The sequence below is a fragment of the Galeopterus variegatus genome, unplaced genomic scaffold, assembly GCF_000696425.1.
Source record: "Galeopterus variegatus unplaced genomic scaffold, G_variegatus-3.0.2 Scaffold1674, whole genome shotgun sequence".
NCBI lineage: Eukaryota > Metazoa > Chordata > Mammalia > Dermoptera > Cynocephalidae > Galeopterus > Galeopterus variegatus.
In genome coordinates, this window is record NW_007727785.1 from 114,292 (window position 1) to 137,746 (window position 23,455).

The 23,455-nt window shown below is 36.8% G+C and overlaps 1 protein-coding gene across 1 annotated transcript in view; it reads right to left on the reverse strand.

Annotated features, from left to right (window-relative positions):
- PDE5A (phosphodiesterase 5A, cGMP-specific) overlaps positions 1 to 23,455 on the reverse strand; it is a 146,242-nt gene that overhangs the window by 19,544 nt on the left and 103,243 nt on the right. Inside the window, exons 12-15 of the mRNA XM_008578385.1 lie at positions 18,953 to 19,099; positions 14,316 to 14,441; positions 12,702 to 12,796; positions 3,968 to 4,055 (exon numbers count right to left, since the gene is read on the reverse strand). Coding sequence (XP_008576607.1) covers positions 3,968 to 4,055; positions 12,702 to 12,796; positions 14,316 to 14,441; positions 18,953 to 19,099 — 456 coding nt within the window. The remainder of the gene's footprint in view (positions 1 to 3,967; positions 4,056 to 12,701; positions 12,797 to 14,315; positions 14,442 to 18,952; positions 19,100 to 23,455) is intronic.

The window sequence follows — 23,455 nt, forward strand, 5'->3', positions numbered from 1 at the left end:
ATAGTCACATATCTTAAACACATGCCCAGTATTCTGAACTCATGAATGTGAAGTGGGAATACTCCCATTCCCACTGCCCTCTCATTTCAGAAAAAACAGCTTCATAATGTTATACCTGCCTACATAATGTATGTTTTTCCAACTCCTATGTTCCTTAGGTCTTAGTCCAGACTTAAAATCTAATAGTTATATATCCTTTTCCTTTGGGCAGATTAATTGCTATAATCTAACAGCAAGTAAAACTTTGAAAAATCAAAGCCATAATAATGGATGTGAAGAATGGAGTGGTGAAATTTTTAAACAGTTGATTATTAGAGTTATTTTTCTATGGCTTTTGTAATAAAACCAGTAACCTTTCTGATTAAAGTTTATATAATTTTGACTTAGTCAATATTGAGGACAGTGTGTATTCCTTAGAAACACATCAGTATACTCATAGATGGGTAGAGGGCATAAGCCAAAGGTGTGCTTAATTGATGGTGGTATAAAGAAAGCATGAGTTGAAACACCTATAAGGAATATTTTCAAGGTGGCTATCCCATGTGCAAATCATTCAAAGTTTTCGTTTCATAACCATTTTTTATTTCTTGCCTGCAATTTAAAGCATAGTGACTTTTTAATCTTGAACTTAATAAAAAACACAGCCTGGGGCTGAGCCTGTGGCGCACTCGGGAGAGTGCGGCACTGGGAGCACAGCAGGGCTCCCGCCGCGGGTTCGGATCCTATATAGGGATGACCAGTGCGCTCACAGCGCTCACTGGCTGAGCGCGGTGCGGCCGGTCTCAAAAAGGACAAAAAAAAAAACAAAACCAAAACACAGCCTGGACACTCAGAATATACTCAGAACAACATCTATAAATTGAATCAGATGTTTCCTAAATCTCAGGACCAAGGGAAAAAAAAACCCCCAGAGGCTTAGAAGTGAGATCTGAAGGCAAAGGATTTGTTATAAAAATAGGGGTAGTGCTGGGTGCACTAGGCTGGTGCCAAACACATTGGTTATAGGATAATTAGATGCTGAAATTGTGGCATGAATTTAATTAATGACAAAATCTGTAATTACAACCATAAACATTATTTTTAAATATGATGTCATTTTTAGATTCTAGGCCAAACAGAAAACTATTCAGGAAATACCTTTTGTTACTTTTATTTATTATAAGATAAAACAATTTCAAGTGGAAAATGAAATGTCTTTTGGTGCTATATTCTTATTTTTCCTCCCAAAAGCAGAGGCTATAATTTCTGTGTAATTGTGTTTACAGAGATAGGATATATATATACATGGCTGGCTCAAATGACAAGATATATATATATATATATATATATATATATATATATATATCATGTATATATATATCCTATCTCTGTAAACACAATTACACAGAAATTATAGCCTCTGCTTTTGGGAGGAAAAATAAGAATATAGCACCAAAAGACATTTCATTTTCCACTTGAAATTGTTTTATCTTATAATAAATAAAAGTAACAAAAGGTATTTCCTGAATAGTTTTCTGTTTGGCCTAGAATCTAAAAATGACATCATATTTAAAAATAATGTTTATGGTTGTAATTACAGATTTTGTCATTAATTAAATTCATGCCACAATTTCAGCATCTAATTATCCTATAACCAATGTGTTTGGCACCAGCCTAGTGCACCCAGCACTACCCCTATTTTTATAACAAATCCTTTGCCTTCAGATCTCACTTCTAAGCCTCTGGGGGTTTTTTTTTCCCAGTAATAACATATTACATAATAAGTTATGTTATCTAGTAACTAAGGTAACTATGATAGGAATACTGTGAAATATGCTTTTTAAAAAAGGATAGCATATCCTTTCTTTGGAACTGAATTTGTAATAGGATATTAAAATGCAAGTTTTAGCTGAAGCACATAGATAGCAAATTCCAAGGAAAATAGAGATGTTTCTACTATACCATGACATATACATTCCTGGAAAGTCTCAGTTCTGAAAAACTGCCCACTAAAAATAACATGGTTTATGGGAAAAATAACGTTGGAGCAAACCACTCAAAACCTATGCAACAACACAATCTGAACACAAGCCAAACCAAGAATTGGTATCTCTGGAGGTAACTTGGACAGACCAGTCTGGCAGGTCTGCAGACTGCCTCTGAGGATATTAAAGATGCACAAAAACAATCGAGTGTAATGCTGGTTTGTGGGGGTCCGGAGACTAAGCAGATGGGATTGGATCACTGAGACAGTGGAGTTGCTATTAAAGTGGGCACTGAAGGAAGAACAAACTGCCAAGAGCCCAAAGCAGTCCACAGCAAGGAAGAGAGCCTTAGGTACATGTGCCCACTTTTAATATTCTTAAAATAGAATGGAAAAGGCTGTATATGCACAGAGCCAACTGGAGGGTTTTTTCCTTCCTTGATGGATGTCAACTTCAACTCCCACAATTCTAGCACCTCTTACCCCAGAGAACTTGTATATAAAATGATACAGCTTCTACAGTATATTGACATCATTCTACTTACCGATCACATATGAACTAATTCATATTGAACAATCACATGTTGTAGCAAAACAGTCTGTACCAACCATATGCATACTTTAAGGAGGTTGCTGTAACAGGTTGCATTAACCCTTCACCCACACTGAAGTGTTTAGGCAGAGGTGAGAGTGTGTTCCCCTTCATTTCAAGTAAAAGAGAGGGCTTGAGGTCCATGTAGTTCAGTAGATGGAGGTGGGGCTAGAGTGGACTTGTGTCTGACTCCTGCCTGAAAAATCTAAAAGTTAAGATTCAGGCTGGCTAGCCCCTCTATGGCTATTGTGGGATATCTCCACAGTGAGGGCACTCTGCAGGGAACATGAGATTACCTGTAAGAAGAGAACTCAATTTAAACACCTATCAGGCACAAAGAGTAAGACATTCCTAACAGTACCAGTCTGTTAAGAATGTTCTGGGCCCTCTTCTTACTTGTTCTCCCTTCCCATTCTCCAAGTCTGGAGGGATAGGAAACTACACTGAGGTTTGGGAGTAAGGAAGGAGCTAGAAGAAACACAAGGTTTTTGAGAGAAGCCAACTGGTAAGGGGAGAATGTGAAACTTTAAATCGAGTTCAAAATTTGGACTCTTACCCAGGACTGGACATTTGTTTTCTGTACTGAAAAATATATACTATATATTGGGCCTAAAGGAATGAGAAAGCTTTAACTTATTTATAAAAGAGTGACCAGAAAAGTCATGGGACTCCCTGAGTCTTCTTCCAGAGCTCAAGGAAGAACAAGCTTCACTGGGCAAACTTAGAGATATAGTGATATATTTGCTTTAAGATTATATACCATGCATTGTGCTTGTTCAATATAATAGTTACAACATTCGTTTTTTCTTGTTATAAAAGTAATACATGTATACAACAGATAACATGAATAATGAATAAACCAAAAAAAGAAAAAGTATTATTAATTTCGTTAGACAAACACAACCACTGTTAACATTCTGATGTATATTATTTTAATCTTATTTTCCTTAACATAAATATGTTTAACATAGCACTTTCTCACATTGGTAAATACTCATTTAATACAGCTGGTGAACTGCTTTATTCCTCAAGAAAATAATGTGTGATTGGAAGTTTCAATAAAAAGGAAAGGTATTTGTGAAAGCAAACCATAGAACTATATAAACCACTTAATTTGATAAAAAAAAAAGGGGGGGGGGGCAGAATTAACCAAAAGCCACAAAATATCAGTTTTGTTTGTTTCTAATTTGGGTAACTAAATTCCCTTATCAGGCAACATTTACACAGTTCTGGTTGTCTAGAGAAGTGAGGCTGTGAGGATCTCAAATGTTTTGGCTTTGCCTTCCTTACCCAAAAAGGAATAAAGTATGTTCTTGAATTTATGATGCTGGGAATAAATCCAAAACCTAAAAATAAAACTGAATTTATAAAGCTCTCTTTTAAAATTCCACAACAATAAATTAGGTACTTACTGGACTATTAAGAATCATCAGGCACTGGTCAAAATGATGGTGTTCCATGATTGAATGGCAGTAGAGCTGAGCAAGTGGGTGCTCACTTCTGAAAAATATTTTGTTGAGGGAAAAAAATGATCAATTTCCCTAGTATGTAAGTTTATCAATTCAGTATTATTCTTATTGGTTAACTAAAAAAGAGGCAACTTCACAAAATTAATCAAACTAACAATTTTCTCTCCTGCTGAGAAGAGTGACAAAATCTCTGGGAAATAAATACAAAGAGTCCAATTGTTTTCAAATACCAATGTAACTGCTGCCAGTTCTAAGTATGAACAAAATTCCATTGGTTTTTCTTTTTTTTTTCCTTTTGTCTTTTTTCGTGACCAGTAATGGGATTGCAACTCTCAGTGTCGCGCCCGCACCGCGCTCAACCAGTGAGCGGACCGGTCTCTATATGGGATCCATACCCTCAGCGGGAGCGGGAGCGCAACCACGCTCCCAAGCGCCGCACTCTACCGAGTGCGCCACTGGGCTGGCCCCCATTGGTTTTAATATTGACTGAAATAGTAGAAGAAATAAGGACAAAGGACTAATTTCTTTAAACATGAAAATAATAGTATCTCTGACATAGTTGTACCAATAATATTTTTCAATTTCAAAATTGCAATTTAAAATCTGAAACAAATTTCACATGCTAGCTTTTCCTCTAAAATAATACTCAGGCTGAAGGTCACCTTATTCAAGTGTGCCTATGCATAATGAAAGAACAGATTGAGATGGAATTAACTGAGGTGTGAATGATGAAAGGTGAGCAAAAGAGGGATAGTCAGTGCAGAAGGAAGGAATGAAGGAAGGGAGGGAGGGAGGGAGGGAGGGAGAGAGAGAGAGAGACACCTGAATCAGAAAGTTTCCCACGTGGGATCCAGGTTTTTTCAGTGCAAGATATTCTGCTAGCTCTCTAAACTGGACCTGAGGAAGCAGGAGAGACCCTTTGTCTGAGTGAAGAGAGGGTCAAGGATATTATACTCAGTTCATTATATGTATGGGGCAAGCATAGGCCTCTGCCTCATATTTCTGTGACCCCTTCACATGTGAATATCAAGCACAATTTTCACTATTTCTTCTTTAAAAGTTTCTGAACGTCTCTGTTCCTAAAACCTGTAGGAAAGGGGTTTATGAACTGTAAAGCACCATATATGTATTATATAATAGTCGATTTGTTATTTCTTCATTGCTACTATTTGAATCATTATTTTCCTTTGCATTTAATTTGTTGAGGATAGAGGAGCTACTCAAGACTGAAGAAATGTAACGTAGGAAAAAAATGGGCATTGAGAGAAGCTTGGGGGAAAACAAAAACCGTAAAGTTAAAAAAAAAAGGTAAGAATGGGAAATCTCACCTATTCCTATTGTTTAAACTGTCACCTATATTGTTGTTGTAACCTTTCCAATTAACTTTCACCTTGTCTCCTTTGCTTCTTCCATATTTAAAGAGTTGTACTGAGCTAATCAGGTACTGTGTTCATCACTGGAAAATGGGAAGACAATGAATAGGATACCATAAGCAGATTTGTGAAAAAGTATGAATTTGCTGGAAACAAGACTGGAGATGTATAGAGGGTATTTGGAGCTAGTTAGGAAACTACTGGGGAACTTCTAGTAACTTAAGTAGGAGACAGCCTGGAATAGAGTGGAAGCAGCCCAGATGAAGAGAAGCAGTTATGTGAGAGCTATTTAGGAAGTAGATTAGATAGGACTTGGCAATGAATCCTGATTGAGAGTGGGATGAGGGTGATGAGGGGATGAAAGAGATGAAGGGAAAAAGTATCAACACTATGTTTCTGCCTTGAGCAGCTACAAGGATGGTGATCTCATTTACTGACGATAGAAAACAGGGAAAAGATGATTAGAGGTGGGAAATAAAGAAGGGGAAGATGACTAATTGAATGTTGGACCTGTTGATTTTAAGGTGCCTGAGATATGCCCAAGTAGATATAAATGTCTGAACTCAGGTCTGGGCTGGAGATAAAGATTTGGAATGCCTCAACATGCAGACAGTAATCCCACCCATGGGAGTAGATGAGATGATACAGGGAGATGGCCTATAAGGAGAAGAACAGAGCCTTAGGATAAACAGAATCAAAGATCTCCTTTTGGAATCCTGCCCTGTATTTCGTATTCTCTATTTTGGCAACACTATTTTCTAATCTCTCAGACTAGATATGCTAATGTCAACTTTAACATAACAATTGCCACCTTCCTCATCCCCTTCACACAGAATAAAAGCAAAAGTTTCTAATATCTGTTATTTTCATTTATATACAAAATTCAAGGATAGATAGTATTACTTTAAATTCAACTTTATTCTGCCAGGTGTTAGCTATTTGTGTTTATCACCCCGTTAGACTGTAAACCTCTTGAATTTGGTCATACTTGTTTTCCCTAATGATAACAATTGCCATTTACTAAGAGCCTATCATTGTCAACACTGTGCTGCATAGTTTCTTTAATTTGTACAGTAACCCTGTACAGAGCACTTCCATTCATCACATGAAAATAATCATTCTCACCTCTAACGTTAGCCACTGATGAAGGTGCTTTGTTCTAGCCCACGCTGAGTACCTCTCACTTCTGCCCTGAAGCTCTCTGACACCACAGCTAGTGCCCACAGAACTCTCTCTGTACTCATACTTGTTCAACCTGGAAATATGAAATATTAAGGCCTGTGGGGCCAACTTTGACCAACGGGTAGCAGAGCTTATGAATAACTGCCCTTCATCTTGTTGGTGAACAGTTCTGGGCCTCATTTCATAAGACTCCTCAAAAGCACCTGGCAGGATTGAGAACTAGTCACCTGGATGGGTGAACATCTGGATAACTCATCCTTCTACTGGCTTTCCCTTGTTCCCTATTTCACTTCCAGTCTTGCATTCCTGCTCGCTGGGGTGAGTAAGCTATATGCACACCAACTTCTGTCTCAGGCTGTGCCTCCTGGGTAACCTAGACTGAGACCTCTCTAAAACTGGCATTTTGCATTTGATTTATTTTTTTTCTTTTTTGTCTTTTGTCGTGACCGGTAACGGGATCGCAACCCTCGGTGTCGCGCCCGCACCGCGCTCAACCAGTGAGCTGACCGGTCTCTATATGGAATCTGAACCCTCGGCGGGAGCGCCGCCACGCTCCCAAGCACCGCACTCTACCTAGTGCGCCACCGGGCCAGCCCTTGCATTTTTTTTTAGACAACCAAAGGTTCAAAGAGATTTTCTAACCTGCTCAAGGTCGATATAAGTGGTAGAGCTGGGATTCAAATATATCCTATTCACTGCATCATACTGTCTCATGAAACCACAGCACTTTGCACCCAGTATCCACTCCCTGACCTAGTTAGGAGCTGGACTAGGAAATGCAATTAGGTGGATATAACACAAACAAGTTGGAACTTCAAATACACGTTACATTTTTAGATGATGCAGAAAGGACACTAGAGAAAATTCTTGGCTTGTAAGATAGATGAATGCAAATCGTGTTCGTCTTTACGTACATTCTAAAAATACTGATTTATGAATCAATAAGCGGGTGACAAATGCCACAAGTTTCCTGTTTACAAAAATATTCATGGAAACCAATGTATTCTACATCCTGTCGCTTTTCACTCCTTCAGACATAAGGCTATGTTGCCTCTTTATTTGAGGTTGCATCCAAAGGACCCATTTAAACCACTACTGCTGCAGAATTGTATTTTCACAGTGATGTCAACAAGCATTTCTGGACTGGCATGCTTTCTCTACATTTTCCTCTGTCCTGCACAGTTGTTGGTCCATCTCTGTCAGTGGTACTAGGATGACTGCACAGAAATCAGACCAATATTCTAGAAATAGAAAGCCTTAGAAAACAATAGAAAATTAAAACCCTGTGAGAAAAACAAGACTGCCACCCCAGACTTCCTCTTTTCACCAACAGTAACAATATCCTTGATTTTGCTTCTCATCCACTTGTATTACTCTGGGCTCAAACCTCTAGTGTTTGTAAACCATGTCAACCTCATTTAGTTATTTACTTCATCATTTCTCTCCAAATCCTCACTATTGTCTTCTTCTATCAATTGGGGTTATTTTTCCTTCCCATTCTCTGTAATCATACTCAGTGACATAAATACTCAAGTTCATTCATTTGACCTTTGTCCTCATGGTTCTTTGACCTCCTTGACACTACTGATTTTCTCTTTTCACATCAATGATAGACATGGGCTTGCTTCTTTGTTCCACAGCTACCAGGTGCTAGTGGGCATAGTATCTTTGCCACTCCTTTTATTCACCATAGGACAAAGCAAGATCTTAAACTCCTGTCATTAATAGCATCACCCTGTGAAAATACCTACAACTGTAGAACATTTAAAATGTGTCAGGTACTGTTCCAAGCTTTTCATAATTAATTATTTGTATTCTTTAATCCTTATTAAAACCCTATGAGATAGGTACTGTCATTATTCCATTATACAGAGAAGGAAACGGAGAGACAGGTTAACTGACTTGCCCAAGGTCACCACATGAGAGGAGTCAGGATCTGAACCCAGGTATCTGACTCAGGTCAACCCTTAATCACCATAACCATCATAGCTACTGCATGGTGGTACAAGGACTAAATGAACTAGTATCTATAAAGTGCTAAAAAGAGTTCCAAATGCTTCATGATAAGGGCTATATGAAGTGTTAGCTTCTATTATTATTTGCTACCGACATTAGGACCAACTGAACTTGTACTTTATTCATATTCAGATCTCTAGCCTCTCAAGACCTACAAGTAGTTTGAACTTCACAAATTGTGGTTTTGTGCTATATGTAGTACCCTTTTAAGTCTCTCAGATGCTGCTGACTCTCTATTACCACCAAGCCAGTCCATGACTCCATCTCATTCCTGTTCCTCTATTACACACTAGAGAAGACATGATACAAATGAGATCTCCCAGGACAAATACTTGGTCTTCAATGTCCTCTCTTCTAGCCATTTGATGACATGCAGTAAATTACTGTGAATTATAGATGCCTAGCTCGATTGTACACCAATAGAACTTATTTTTCCTATCCAGCTGTTCTTTGTCTATTAACCAAACTCTCATAATCAGATGTCCTCATCACAAAGAAATGATTAGGTTTTGTAATGATGAATATACTAATTACACTGATTTGATCATCGCACATTGTATATATGTATCAAAATATAACTCTGTACCTTACAAATAGGTATATAATCAATATGTTTCAATAAAAAAAATGAAATCTGACATTTCTCACAAATGTCTTTTGTATACTGTAATGAATCATATTTACAATTTAAAAAAAAAACAAATATACACCATCTGAATGTGGCTACTAGGAAATTTTTTTTGATTTTTACTGCATCTCTAATCTTGAAAAAAGTTCATATATCATTTTACCTCTTCTATCTACCATCCTATTTATTATTTTCTCCTCATTGCCAAAACTTCTTTATCCTCCATCCTTCCCATCTCTACTTCCCAACAAACACACGTAACTTCCCAGCTCTTTTGTTTTCATCAGTGGCACCATCGCTGTTCCAATTTCTTGGACTACAAGTCAGGAATTTTCCTGTTCCTTCATGCATATAACTAGCTATCCAATATTAAATTTAAAAAATTTTTTTCTCCTTCAGTCTTTTCTTTTCTCTAGCCACTATGCGATTTTTGGCTTGTACCTGGTTTGTTGTAATAGCTTTCTAGTTGAACACTGTGGTTATGATTTCTACCCATTTACCTTGTAGCTTACTTTCAGATTTTCTCACTAAAGAGTATCTTTATTAGATTATGCAATGGCTCATTGTTTTTCACTAAATCAAATCTAAAATGCACTATTTAGTTTTATAGCCCTCCCTTGAAAGGGTCTTATAATTTCTACTTATTCATCCTCTTACTTTTCATTCCTAGTCAATATGAGCCTTATGACTCTAGTCAGGCTAGCCATCATCAATGCCCACCTCATGGTGCTCCTGGGATATGTTTATTCTTTCTCCTGTCCAAATCCTACTAACTTTTTAAGATCCAGTTTAAGTCTCAATTCTTTCATTAACAGTGGAGATAGACTACACCAGTCTTTACCAATCTCCTTCTCTGGTGAACACTTACAGTCCATGTTGTTAAACAATTCAGGGCTCACTAGATACTTTCTTGAATTGATCACTATTATTTCATGAGACTATGACAATTCCTTAAAGGCAGGAACCACATTTTATACCTCTGTAGCCCTCTTTTTGCCTAGCAAAGTGCCACAGCCCTAGTAGTTGCTTTGCCTAAAATGTAGGATAATTTCACTATATTATGTTATAAACACCAAACTAGAATTTAATCAAATAATGCATCTACAACAGTCTTCCTATATTGACTGCAGGCCTAAGTAAATTTCTCTATGTAGCCCAAGTGTCACAATTGTATTTTCTACAGTGAATGTCTGTACTTCAGCCATTTTGTTCCTATTACTACCTATTATAAAAATAATAATTCAGTATCTGTCTGAGATCACTCTTTCCTTTATCCACCTATGTGGGAGAAGTAAGCATGAGCAGTGAACTCTTCCCCCACCTATTTCATTGGCATGTCTGTAGTACTGCTCCATAATGGTGATCTTCCTAATCAAGGAAAGAATGAAAGAATCACATAATGAATCAATGGACAGTTTCCTATTCAAGGAATATCTTTCTTCAAAGTAATTTTCTGAAAAGATGTCCAAGAATGAATGAGGAGAATTTTGGTTCCTAATATTGCTCCCACATGAGCACTTTTTCTCTTTTTGATGTATTACTCTTATTTCTGTACCGCCTTTTATTGTTTTGATTTTCTTTACATATTAGCTTGGAATATCTGATAAAGTCTGGACACAGTATACCTTTTTAGAAGACAGGTTCCTTAGATGGAAATATTTATGGTATTCTTATTTTCCCAAGAGTTCCCTGACTAAGAAAACCCTACTTTGAATATCACTCATTTACCAGTAAGGAAAAGAAACATCCCTGGAAAATTCTTGGTTTCCTCTTCTCAAACCACAGGGATGTAGGAAGAAATAAAAATCTCTGAAACTCTTTAACTTTTTTTTAAAAGTTATTATTACTTGGTTGAAGGCTGCTTTGTGGTGTGTGTGAAAGCAAGATTCTGCAGTCTATGACTTTTTCCCAGGATGATTTTTTTTTTTTTTTTTTGAAGAGAAGATGACGTTTCTCCAGATGTTTTTCAGGGTAATTATTTTTGAATAAACAAAGGAAAAAAATAGCTGCGTATTTTTTTCACTCTAGAGCAAGGCAGTATAGCATCTTAGAGCAAGTCATACACTAATAATCCACATGCTAATAATCTTAAGTTCAGTTCTAAGTCTGGGGGGGAACGTAGCACATGCCAACTCTGATCTTTAGGTCATATTGACTATAGAAGGACATACTACATTATGTGGCTAAACTTTGCACTATAAATCTTTTCGTGTCAATGTCCCCTTTTAAAATTACTCTCCATGTCTATGTGAGGCACAGGATCATAATCACTGACAATGCACAGGGGACAAAGAACATGTCCCCCAGTCAGTTATCCAAAACATTAGATTTCAAGAGGAAACAGCCAGACTCTGACACTCAGGCAAGAGTTTGCTATCTTTTCCCATCAAAGGTCAGCAGAGGACACAGTTGCTACATCACCACAATTCTTTTTACATGAAGTTTTCCATTTATTTAGATAAAAGGGATGTGATTAGAAAGCTTTCTAAAATTCCCTCAAGATATCAGACATCTGGAATTTCCTTAATTATTTGAATAGCTTACATACTTAAAAAAAATCAGTAGTAAGAGGTTTGATCATTCAAATGTAGACTTTCCAACCAAATTGTTGCAAGAAAATAAACATATCATAATGGCTCAAAAATTTGATGAAAAGTGATGTCACCTTTATCATCTCATTTGTCATCGCAAATGCCACTTAAGTATAGCCCTTAAAGAAGCCTGAAACTTGTCCTAAGGGTTAGTATCTTACTCTCAAAATCAGCCAACAGGCAGACTTCTGATGATACAGCTAACTCTAGCATCTGCCGCTAAGATGCTAAGATTTAACACCTAAATACATACTGAGCACTCTACTTGGTCTTGATGTGTCAACTCTATGAGATGAATATGCTATTATCTCCATTTTACAGATCAGGAAATTAAGGTATAGAGAAATTAGCTCCCTTGCTCAAGGCCACATAGGGACTGTGTGGTAGAGCTAGGACTTGAATCCTAGTCTGACCACATAGCTCAAGTTCTCCAACGCTGTGCTACTGCTACTATGCTGCCTCTGCTAAGACCAAAAGCCTCTGACTGAGCACTTACTAAGTACATAGGGCTGAGCTAAGCACTTTTCAAATATTATCTTTTCTATTCCAGGGTGAAATTCTACCTTTTCTGAACTTGTCTTAATGGTTTTCCAAGGAAGCTCTTAAGCTGGGTACATAAACTAAAGCAAATCTCCTGGTAATTACCTAATAAAGTAAGATTCTCAATATAAATATTTTTTGAATTTCAGGCCTGAAATGTTACCAACACAATATTAGACTTGCATTATTTTTTCCATTTCCCTTAAATATAAACCAGAGTATGTTATGGGACCTTGACCAACTGAAATTTTGTACCATCAAATTTTGCTGTGGCTTTAACTTTAAAAAATATTGCCCTACAATTTTAAAGGGAATGTTTTCTTGTTTTCCTGAGGAAACCATCTTACCTCTGTATGTAAGAATTATTCACTCCACGGTGATCCAAATCGTGGCTTAGTGCAGCAATCAGCAGTGCAAGTATCTCCAAGTCAGTCAGCTTGTTCTGCATGGTCAAAAACATAGGGGGAAACAAAGAGAAAGATACAGTTTGATAAAGGGCATTACACTACTTATTTTGAGTAATCTTCTTTTCTCTGTGTTTTACAAATGTGCTTATTTATAGTCACAAAGGATTCACCCTAGAATCCTATTCCACAGCCAGTCAGTTGTATTTTGTTATGCAGAATAGGATTATTACAAATGTCACTTAACAGAAAAAGCTGAAATGCCTCAAAAAGTTAATAATCTGTCCACCTACAGAAAATGTCACTAATTCCTAATTATCTATACGTCTGTGGAATAATCATAATAAACTTTAAATAATTGTTTTTTCTCTTTTAGTTCCCTGCAGATTCTGTTTCAGTCTCTGCTATCAGTTGCTATATCCTTAAGGAATGGGGATAATGTGAATATTAAGAAAAACAATAGAAAAAAGACGATTAGGAATTAAAATTTGGCTTTAAAAAGTTGCATAATGCACTCCCAAGCCAAATAAAGGTTATTTTTGACTATCTGACATTTGCATTATCTATAATACTGTTCCCCTTCATTAGTAAGAAAACACAAGTTAAGTCATCATCTATTCTGGGGGAACTCTCAACACACAAAAATCCATCGTTTTGTTATTCCTCACAAAAAAACAAGGATAGTTTTCAGTGCTGATAATCCTTTTGACCTTTTCATACCCCCAAAATAAGTTTATGTATTTATTATAAATGTTTGTTGCTATGGCATGAAAATATTACTATGCCATTTCGTATGGCTTCTTGGACAATAATCACTTCTTTTAGATTCAGCCAGTTAAAATGTGTACCTTATGGAAACAGAGGCAGAGAATACCTTTTTTTTTTAAAAAAAAAAAGAGCTGGAAAGCTCTGAATTAAGAACAGTTATATGATGGATGCCTGGAATCACTTACCTAGAATATACTAGTCGATTTCCATTGAAGTTAGAATCTAAGGACAGAGATATGGATAAAATTTGGCCTGGAAAGGAATGAATTACTTGAACGTTTTCTGCATTGATCTTTCTTTTAAACAGTTTCTGGTCAATGTATATGAAACCAAAGCCCTTTCAATGAAACAGTACTTATGAAATTAACTGAGTGCTCCAGAGAAAAAGTGATAGAGAACCCTGGACTTATGTTCAGGACTTAGATGGCTTTTGAGGAATTCTACTATGGAGCAAGTTGAATGTTAACATGAGAAGTGTAATACTTTTTCATAATACTGTAGTGTTTTCTGCTAACAAAAAATAGTCTTTGGGCAAATAAAAACTAAGTGCAACATGAAGTTATTTTAAAGGTTTTTTGATATGTCATATACATGAAAGAAAATTAGCAACTAAGTATTTTCCCATACTAATCCTCTTTAACTAACAAAATATAATCTATTATGTTAGTGGCAGTAAATATTATTTTCAATCATCATTAGTGCACATTAAAAACACTTGAAAGAACATACTGTGAATTTTACTACTAAGCAACAAAATGTCTTAAATATATGAATAGCTCTAAAAAGTACCTGAAGTTTGCCTGCTTTTAGTGCAGCAAACATGCACTGAGCTGTATTAAAGGCATGTCTCCAATTATGATAGGCAACATTCTTCCGATAATTCTTCTTAACACTTAAAATCCATCTGCAAAGAACCTTTAGGAAATAACGCATAAGTGGTAACAATAATTGTTAACATTTATCACACATTTATTATGTTCCAGGCACTATTCAAAGCTTTCACATTTAATCCTCACAACTGAGGGAAGGCACCACTATTTTGATCATTTTACAGATGAGGAAACTGACACTCAGAGAGGTAACTTGCTGAAGGTCATGTTGCTAGTAAGGGGTGGGGCCAATTCAAACCTGAGCTGTGTGATTCCAAAGCCCACCATGTTACCAACCACGACACTGACTAAATTAGATGTAAAATGCAAGACATCTCTAAGAAAGGTGTTTTTGGCATGGGCAAGGCACTAACAAGCTTTTTAAAAGATACTGTGACCCTGTGTCATTAATTAGGAGAGTCTGAAGAGTCACAAATGTGTGAATTCATCTTTAGAGAGCCATAAAAGCAGCCATTCTCAAGTTTTTCCCATGCTCCCATCTTGTACATCTGCGAAGGTATTAGTGTAAGGCTCTGGGGATGGACTGGGAGCAAGGTATATAGCACATGTCCAAGGACAAATTGGAGGAGCAAGTCCTAACACCATTGTTAGATCTTTGTTCTTTTAAATTATGCTTAAATAATCAGGCAGAGCTAGCTACTGCTTGGTTACCAAGAAGTAACTAAAAAAAAAAAAAAAGTAATATATACAAAACAAAGCCATATGGTCCATATGGAAAAAAATGTACTTTAAAAGATTGGGGGGAAAGGATAAACTCTTCAGCAAGTCTCATAAGTTGGGTTTAATTCAACTTCTAAGTCAAGTATTAAATAAAATCCCCAGGGACTCATGGGCCCTAAGTATGATTATTCTGTGTTTGTGTTAGCATCAGTGTCTGCCTCTCTTCAAATCTGAATGATTTACTATGCTTTTCTGAATCTGTATAAATAAATATGTGCTTCTCCCTGCATATATCACTGGGGATGCTTCAAACACAAAAAGCATTGCCCTGGGGAATGGAAAATGTATCAGGGAAAAAAATGTTGCTTTGACAATATTCAACACAATATGACTGGCTACAGAAGTAGGCCAAAAACAAGCTTTCTCTTCATGTTGGTAGAAACTCCTTACAGAGGATTTGGTAGGAAATCAATGTTTTCATACCCTCCCTTTTCTTTTTTAAGTCTTTTTGTTTCTGTTCTATGGCTCAGTTCACAGGGATTTCTATAACAACGAATACTAATGTCTCCTAACCCTTTTACCCTCTGAGTTGCCATATTTCAAACAGAGAAGATTTCTGTGTGCCTAGGATTGTCATGAGTTCACCCCAACTACCCTGCAGCTTCTTTTATCATGATCATTTCTGAATAAAGTATGTCAGGAAAATAATGGATTAATCTTATGAGGAGCATTTTAAGTAAGTGTTATAAACTTACTTTGTTGTTTTGGAACTATACAATGACATGTTGTAGAAAAATACTTGTGATTAATTAAAGCAGCAAGGAAAACAAGCAGGACAAAACAAATTTAATCTATGGATATATCTTTTTACTTATCATAAATTTTTAAATATAAATATGCACACATATGCCATGAAATGTGAAAAAATGACTAAAATGACTCTATGAAACATACTTCTCAATGTACTACTGTATTACACTTCTAGTAATATGGACCTAATAGAATTAGATAACCCAGTAGATACAGGAGATAGTAAGTAGATTTAAGCACAGTTTTAGATTCTGTTTCCTCTCAACAGCATACAGGAAAATTATGGTCATATCTGGTAAGTTCTCAGTGGGTATACCTGGCAACATTCAAATTTTGTAATACAGTATTTTGTATAAAACTATTTAGTAGTTTTTTGCAGTTTAGATGACTCTAGACAGCATGTTCAATATACTGAATCAGTCTCCAACAATTTTAAGAAGCTTCCTAAGTCCCGAGTGGCATACTCAAGATGCCATTGGAAAAAGAGAAGGAACAGAAAACGGTTCAGCTCCTGCCTTCAAGAAACTAATGAAATAACAAAACACTAATGAAAATAACAAAAGTGCACATGGAAAGGAAATAAGTAAACATAACACCGAGAGCACAAATTTATGAACTACCAAACAGCAATCAAAGTTGCATAAGGTCGATCCTAGAGTTTTCTGATGAACAGAGATTTTTGAGTCAGGCTCTAAAGAAGAGAAAAGTATACAGACAAAATGCAGAGGAAAAATGACATATAAAAGATAGAAGGTGAAAGTAAGTGCAGCACATGCAGATGAGTAGAGTCAAGAATCTGTTTGAGATCAGCAAGAGGCACTGGTTGTGATGGTTATAGGAGAGTAACCCAAGATTTGAAAGCCAAGCAGAGACATGAAGATATATCTTTCAATAGGAAACAGCCTTTGTCAGGACAACTTCATTATGCTAACATCCTTTCTAGCAATAACATTTTAATTTTATCATCTTAAAATTGTACTAATAAAAATATCTGAAATAAAACAGAAGAGGCACTGAAGCAAGAAAGCCAACCAGAATGATTGGGATATTCAAGTTGATGTTGGCCACAATTAGAAGAATAGTTATTCAAACAGAAAAGAATGATAGATGAATCAGACATTGAGGAGAAATATTCTCCTAATGCATAGAAATCCAAATAAAGGTAAGAATAAAGATTACTAAGGAAATTTTGAGTGACTATTGTTATTAACCAACCCTCAAATGCTATCTAAAAGCCAAATAAGAAATAAACATGAAAATTTCTTAAAAGGTACAGGAATCACATTCCTCTGTTCTGGCCCAGCCCCTTCAACAGAATCATTACTAGATTCAAGTACGGGAGCTCTCAGGAATGGAAAGGGATTTGTACCACTACCTAGGTTTATGACAAAGTCTTATAACTAGCAAGAAGGAGAACTGAGATCACATTTAGAATTTCTGTCTCTAAATGAGATCTTCATTCTGTTAATAGAGAAGGCTTTTAAAAATGAACCTTATAATCTACAATAGGGAAATTTGGTGGGTGATAAAACCATAGTCAAATTTGGCATAAGAATGGTATAAGTGACATGTACTCTGTATCTCTGTAGTAAGCAGAATATTATACACAAGTACACACATATACACACATACAAATACATAAATTACACAGATGCATGTGTAATTATCACAAGACTCTGATGGGGGAAGTAGTACCATTACCTCCAATTAACAGATGAGGAAACCAAGAATGTGAGAGATTAATTGCCCAAAGGAGTAAGAGCTAATCACTAGTAGAGCTAGAACTCAAAATCCATGATCTTACTACTCTACTACGCTGTCTCAATTTCTTCATGTGTAAAGTGAGGATAATAATAACCAAAGGGCCTTTCTTGAGAGCTTGTTGAAGTAAGTAATTAAATGACATGGTATCCCTTAATCAACACATGCTAATAAGAGTAAAGTATTATTAGAAAGAGTACACAGACAGTTGTTCTTTGTTTTCACCCAAGAAAGCTTAATATAAACTTTGGTTAAATTCAAGAACTAGGTTTGGGCCTATAGTAATACCATAAATGACACTGTTGTTAACCTTAGCTACTTAACCTTAGCTATTCACCCTTAGTTTTCATTCCTGTGAGGCTTTTGAGAGCAGGGACATTTCACTGCTGAAGTGTGTACCTGGCACAGTACTAAGTACGCAGTAATATGTTAATACATTTTCATCGTATGAATTAATGGAGTACTAATTAGTGGAGGCCTTCAAGACATGTAAATTTCCAGGTAGGAAATCTGTACGGGACTAGATATTCAACTGACCAGAAAAAATAACTTTAAAGGAAAGATTACTTAATTTTTTTTTCAAACAGGCCTTTCTGTTCTCCCACATTCTTTGATGCTATATAGCCACTATGAAACAAAATAGAATTCCCTGATATCTCCAAAGTGTTATTAGAAGGCATTGATTTGTCTTGCTGTTTTCTGAGAGGCGTATAAGGTAACCAACAGGGGTTAAAATCAGTTTTCGTCTTACTATGTATGGGCGACAATGTCCCAACCAAGAGCTTGGCCTCACATCGAGCCCCTTTACTCCCTCATTGCTCAAGAAGTCCTCTCTGTTTTGGTCCTTCCCTGCACATTGTTATCATAACCTCTGCAATCAGAACATGTTACTTTCTGGCTTAAAATTCCTCGGTGACTCACCATTGTTTTCAGGATAAAGTCCCAGTTCCTCTGAATGGCTCATGAGGTTCTACATGATTTGCAACTTACCTTCCTCTCTGATTGCTGCTTTTGCCACTCATCCCTCAACCAGTGCTTCAGTCCCCACCCCCAATCTCTCCTGTCATCCTGCTCTCCCTTTGAGGAACACTCTCCCTTATTCTTCATCCTGGTGCTTGATACATTGGTAGGAGCCCAATAAGTGTTTTTTTAATGGTTAATAATTTTTCTTTAAAAATCTCAGTTATACATTACATGACAGTATATTAATCTCTGAAACTTAAAAAGCTCTTTTTCATAGCATTGAAAATGAATTATCTCTTACACACACACACACTTTTCCAAAGGACTTCACTGTGTTCCTACCTCATGTTTCATCTGGAAGTTCTGCACAAGGTTGAGGTCAGTGAACATCCGAATTGTGCACAATGCTGTGTCCAGATCAGACAGCTCAAAGTCACTGAAGCTGAAGTCAGTAATTTTAAGGGTCTGGGCAGATGGTACCACGGCAGCCTTAGGTAAAGCAGGAAGAAGAAAATAAAGCTAATTAAAGCAGTAGTGATCCACAAAGCTTTCTCGTTTTGCTATAGGGAAATAGCACATTTTCTTTTCTTTTTAATACAATACACTAGAACTCTTTTAGTACAGTAGCAACTCTTTAAAAAAAAAAAAACTGAGCCATGTAAGTTACATGTAAGTTCTTTTTTTTAAAAAAACTGAGCTATACATGGGGGTTATATGGGGAAACTTAATATGGTTCCAGGTAGGCAAGATGGAAGAGAAGAGAGATTGTACCTGGAGTGGTGAGAAGCACTAAGAACTCCAGTGATCTGGTTCCCCAGTCTTATTCACAACAGATACTCATTGAGTATTCTGGAACCATCCCGTACTATGGGCTGGGAGTCAAGTGGTGAGCAGGACAATTATAGTGTTCTAAGCATTTACATTTAATTCTCAGGACAACTTTATGAAGTGGACACTAGCTTCACTGGAACTCAAGCACAAAGAGGTTAATTTGCTTGCCCATGATGAGCCAGCTAATTAAAAAATAGAGCCAAGCCTCAGACCCAGGCAGGCTATCTTGCACTCAGATTTGACAGGATGTCTACTCTGAAGACTGGCAGAACTTGTCTTCCAGCACACTTGCTTCACCCAGGCCTGGTCACAGGAATCACCTAGGGTGCCTATTAAAACATTCTACTTGAGAATTCTGATTCAGTAGGTCTGGGATGGGCCTTGAGAAGCTGGTTTTGGAGGGGGATCTTTTTTTTAATTAATGTCCTTGGTTTTGGTTTCATAATCATTTAATTGTAGCAAATACCTGCAATTCTTCAAAACATTCTTTTTCATCAATGTTCCTCTGTATCTCCTACCTGTCCTGTAAAGTGCCCACTCTTTAGCTAATGGATTCCTTTAAGGCACAGTTCCCATCCAAAGAAGGGTTAAGTGCCTCTAGGTGCCAGCCTATCCTGGGAATACTTGCTTAATGACAGTAAGTTCACTATAACTTAATTTCCTGTTTGTCTGTCTCCTCAACTACACTGGGATCTACAGGTGAAGCTGTATCTTACACACTTTTGTACCCAGGTGACTACACTTGTACTGATGAATACAGTTTTAATATTTAATATGAATATTTATTAAATGAGTAGGAGGGAATAAAATTCCCCTCGCTTATTTTGATTCCATAAGTTCCAGTTTTAAGGTCCCTAGCCTCCTGGGAGAGTGAAGCTCATTAACCTGAGTTGGAAAACTGGCAAACTTGGTAAGTGCATTCCAATTTGTTTAGTACTGAATGTTTTAAAAAGTCATTGAATTTGTTCTACTGTTTAAAAATTGGGAGAATTTAACAACAAAAAGGATTCCCAGCTTCTCTTGAAAAGTCAGGCCATCCATACTGAGCTCCAATTACCATGAAGCAAAAACTGGCCAAAGCCAAGGAGCCCTGGCTCCCTCAGACTGAGCAGGGCCTTTAGGCTTCTCCCCTAGATGTCCTGCTGGGCCCCTGTGGGCATTAGAATTTTCAGGAACCCACACTCCTCCGCCCCTGGTCCACTTAACCTGTCAGCACTTTGATAACTGTTTTAGCCAAACTGGGCAGAGATTAACCTGTTGAAAAGAGGCTTTTACTTGGTGTGGGGCAGGGGGAAGAAAAATTAAGAAATTGGAACTGGGTTCCCAAACTCCTTAGGTTTCCTATATCTGACATGTCCCTACTCTGCTTTACCTCTATCTTTTGTGAAGTAAAAAAGTCAAAACAATAAACTCTTATGGAGCAATCTAGAGGTGTAGATTTTCCCACAAATTTGAGGGCACTTGCACATTCTCCTGCTCATCTTGGACTTCGGATTTACTTACATATACCAGGACTTGTTTAAACTTTCAAAGAATATTATATTCTTCAAACGCTAAACTAAGAAGTTTATTTTTCCCAAGACCAAAATTCACAAGAAAATATGCATTCTGTTAAGTCAGTTCCACAGGCTAATGCGTGGGCAGCAATCAGGAGGAGAGGAGGATTTAAAATGTTTAGATAAAAGCCTTAATTGTTTACGCCAACCTCCAACATCAGGGACAGGGCGGTACCTCGAGTGAGTTTGGGAAGTGCGGAGGTGGGAATGAGCCCACCTTTTAACTCAAAGCAGATAACAGCTGCTCTACTTAAGCATATTGCACTGACAAGAGAACAGATGTTTTTTCCTTAGGGCATCATTATTCTTACAGCAGGAAGTTTTCGTTCTTTCCTTCCACAAAGGATATTCTAAAAGCTACAGGATACAGACAGCTAACACTGCTTGTGCTTCCCTCCATTATACATTCTAATTCCCAACCTCTCTCTATTGGGAGAAAAGAATCTTTTCTTTTGCTTGTTCAGTCATGTCACACCATGACTCACACTTTCTGAGCTGACCCAGTGGGGATGTGCAAACATTTTCCTTGAGCACCTTGTGGTCAGTGATACAGAGGTTCAGAATTCTTTGGATCAGCTACTAACAAGTCATGAGAAAGTGAGAAATCATTTAAAGTGCTTGTAATCTGCTTCTTTGTCCATCACAAGAGCATTCAACTTTGTTTGCTTTGGAAAGGCTTGGGATAAAGGTGATTTTTAAAAAAACATATTATTACCTATAATTTTTACTTATCATTTCATAAAACAAAATACTGTATATTTTACTAATAGCAGGGAATAAAATATGTGTTATTTCTGGGATGAGACATGTATATACAATTCCAGATTTTCACAGCTTCTCCTTTTTGTGATGGTTTTGTTAGAATTTGCAAAGTGAGATTTCTGAGTTTGATTTTTTTCAGGGGATAATATGACATTGAATTATAGTTTTAAAGGCAGAAATAACATATTTTAAAGATTATATAAAACAATAAGTTACTATAAATATAAAAATGTGTATGTATTTCTATGGTTGAATAATCCAATTCAAATCCCCTGGATCTATGATACCATTTAATACCATCTAAGACTGCCTGTTTCTTTATGCGAGAGAACAATACCTGTGAATTCTCAGGCAAAAGTGTTTAGATATTTTAATGCTCAGTTTGAATATGGTTAAGCTCTTATAGAGCTATAGTTTTAATCTGTGTCAAATTAACCAAATATGGAATGAAAAAATAGACAAAGCTTATTGGTTTAAAGATTCAATCTGACAAACAGTTCAGTGGTATATATATCCTTCTGGGTTCTTTAATTGTATCTGCTACTCAAACTAATAAAGACACTAGTTTGCCTCCACTGACTCTTTAAAGGAAATCCTTTATTTAAGTCACCTTTTAATGACTCTTTTTCTAATAACTTTTCACCATTCTTGACAAAATAAACAAACAAACAAACAAACGCTGGAAGTGAAATCTCACTAAGTTAAAGGAAGCAGTAGTCAGAGTTACAAAAATATTTTAATTGCTCAGCAATCTTACATCAAAACCAATTGTTCTAAAATACCACCTGATTGAGAGGAGCTGAACAAAATCCTAGATCAGCTACCACATCTGCATTTCAGCATTAGACAATGATCATAAAAAGAGAAAGTTAAAAGCAAGGTGAAGCATATGTTAAAAAGGAATGTTTGCTATTGGAGGTTCTAGTGTCAATATTTCCACTGACTTTGTCACTCTGAACAAGATGCTCAGCACTTCTCTGCCACTTTTTCAAACCTGTAAAATGAGGAAGTTGGATTAGACAGTCTCTAAGGTTTAATATTCTTTGAGTTTATGGTCATTTATCTCCGTGTCCACAGGTTTCTAGCCCCTTTTACTGCTTTCTCACTTTGAAATCAAATGTCATACTGTGAGTGGCATTTAAATCTTGCCAGTGACCTTCCTATACAGGGTCCAAACTCTATTTCTGATTCTCTTGGTATTTAAGGTAAATGTATGGGAGCACATTGGTGGTTAGGATTATGCTGTATTTTTCAGCTTGGTTCTATACACATGTCACTTTGGTCCTACTTTCTTACAGGTGGGAGAAGGGATATTCCACAACTCCTGGCCAGAGGACCCTAGCCTCTGCATGAGTGTAGAGGAGGGTTAGGCTAGAATGTGATAGCCTATCTTCTTACTACAATAATGTTTTAAATGAAAAATGAGTTTCCTGAAATTGTCTTGTTTTTTTTTTTGGGGGGGGGGGTGTCTATATTTTTGCCCTCTGTTTTTAAGGTTAATACTCCTCTGTTACTTCCAGCCCTCTAACTGTTTCTCCTCTGCCTGGAATGTATACCCCCAAGTTTTCACATAGCTAATTCTTTCTCACTTTTTATGCCTCAGCTATTGCAGGGAAACATTCACCCGTCCCTGTGATAGATAACATAGTAAGACTCCATCAACATCAGTTTCAACCTTTTTCTAGTCAGCCTTTAT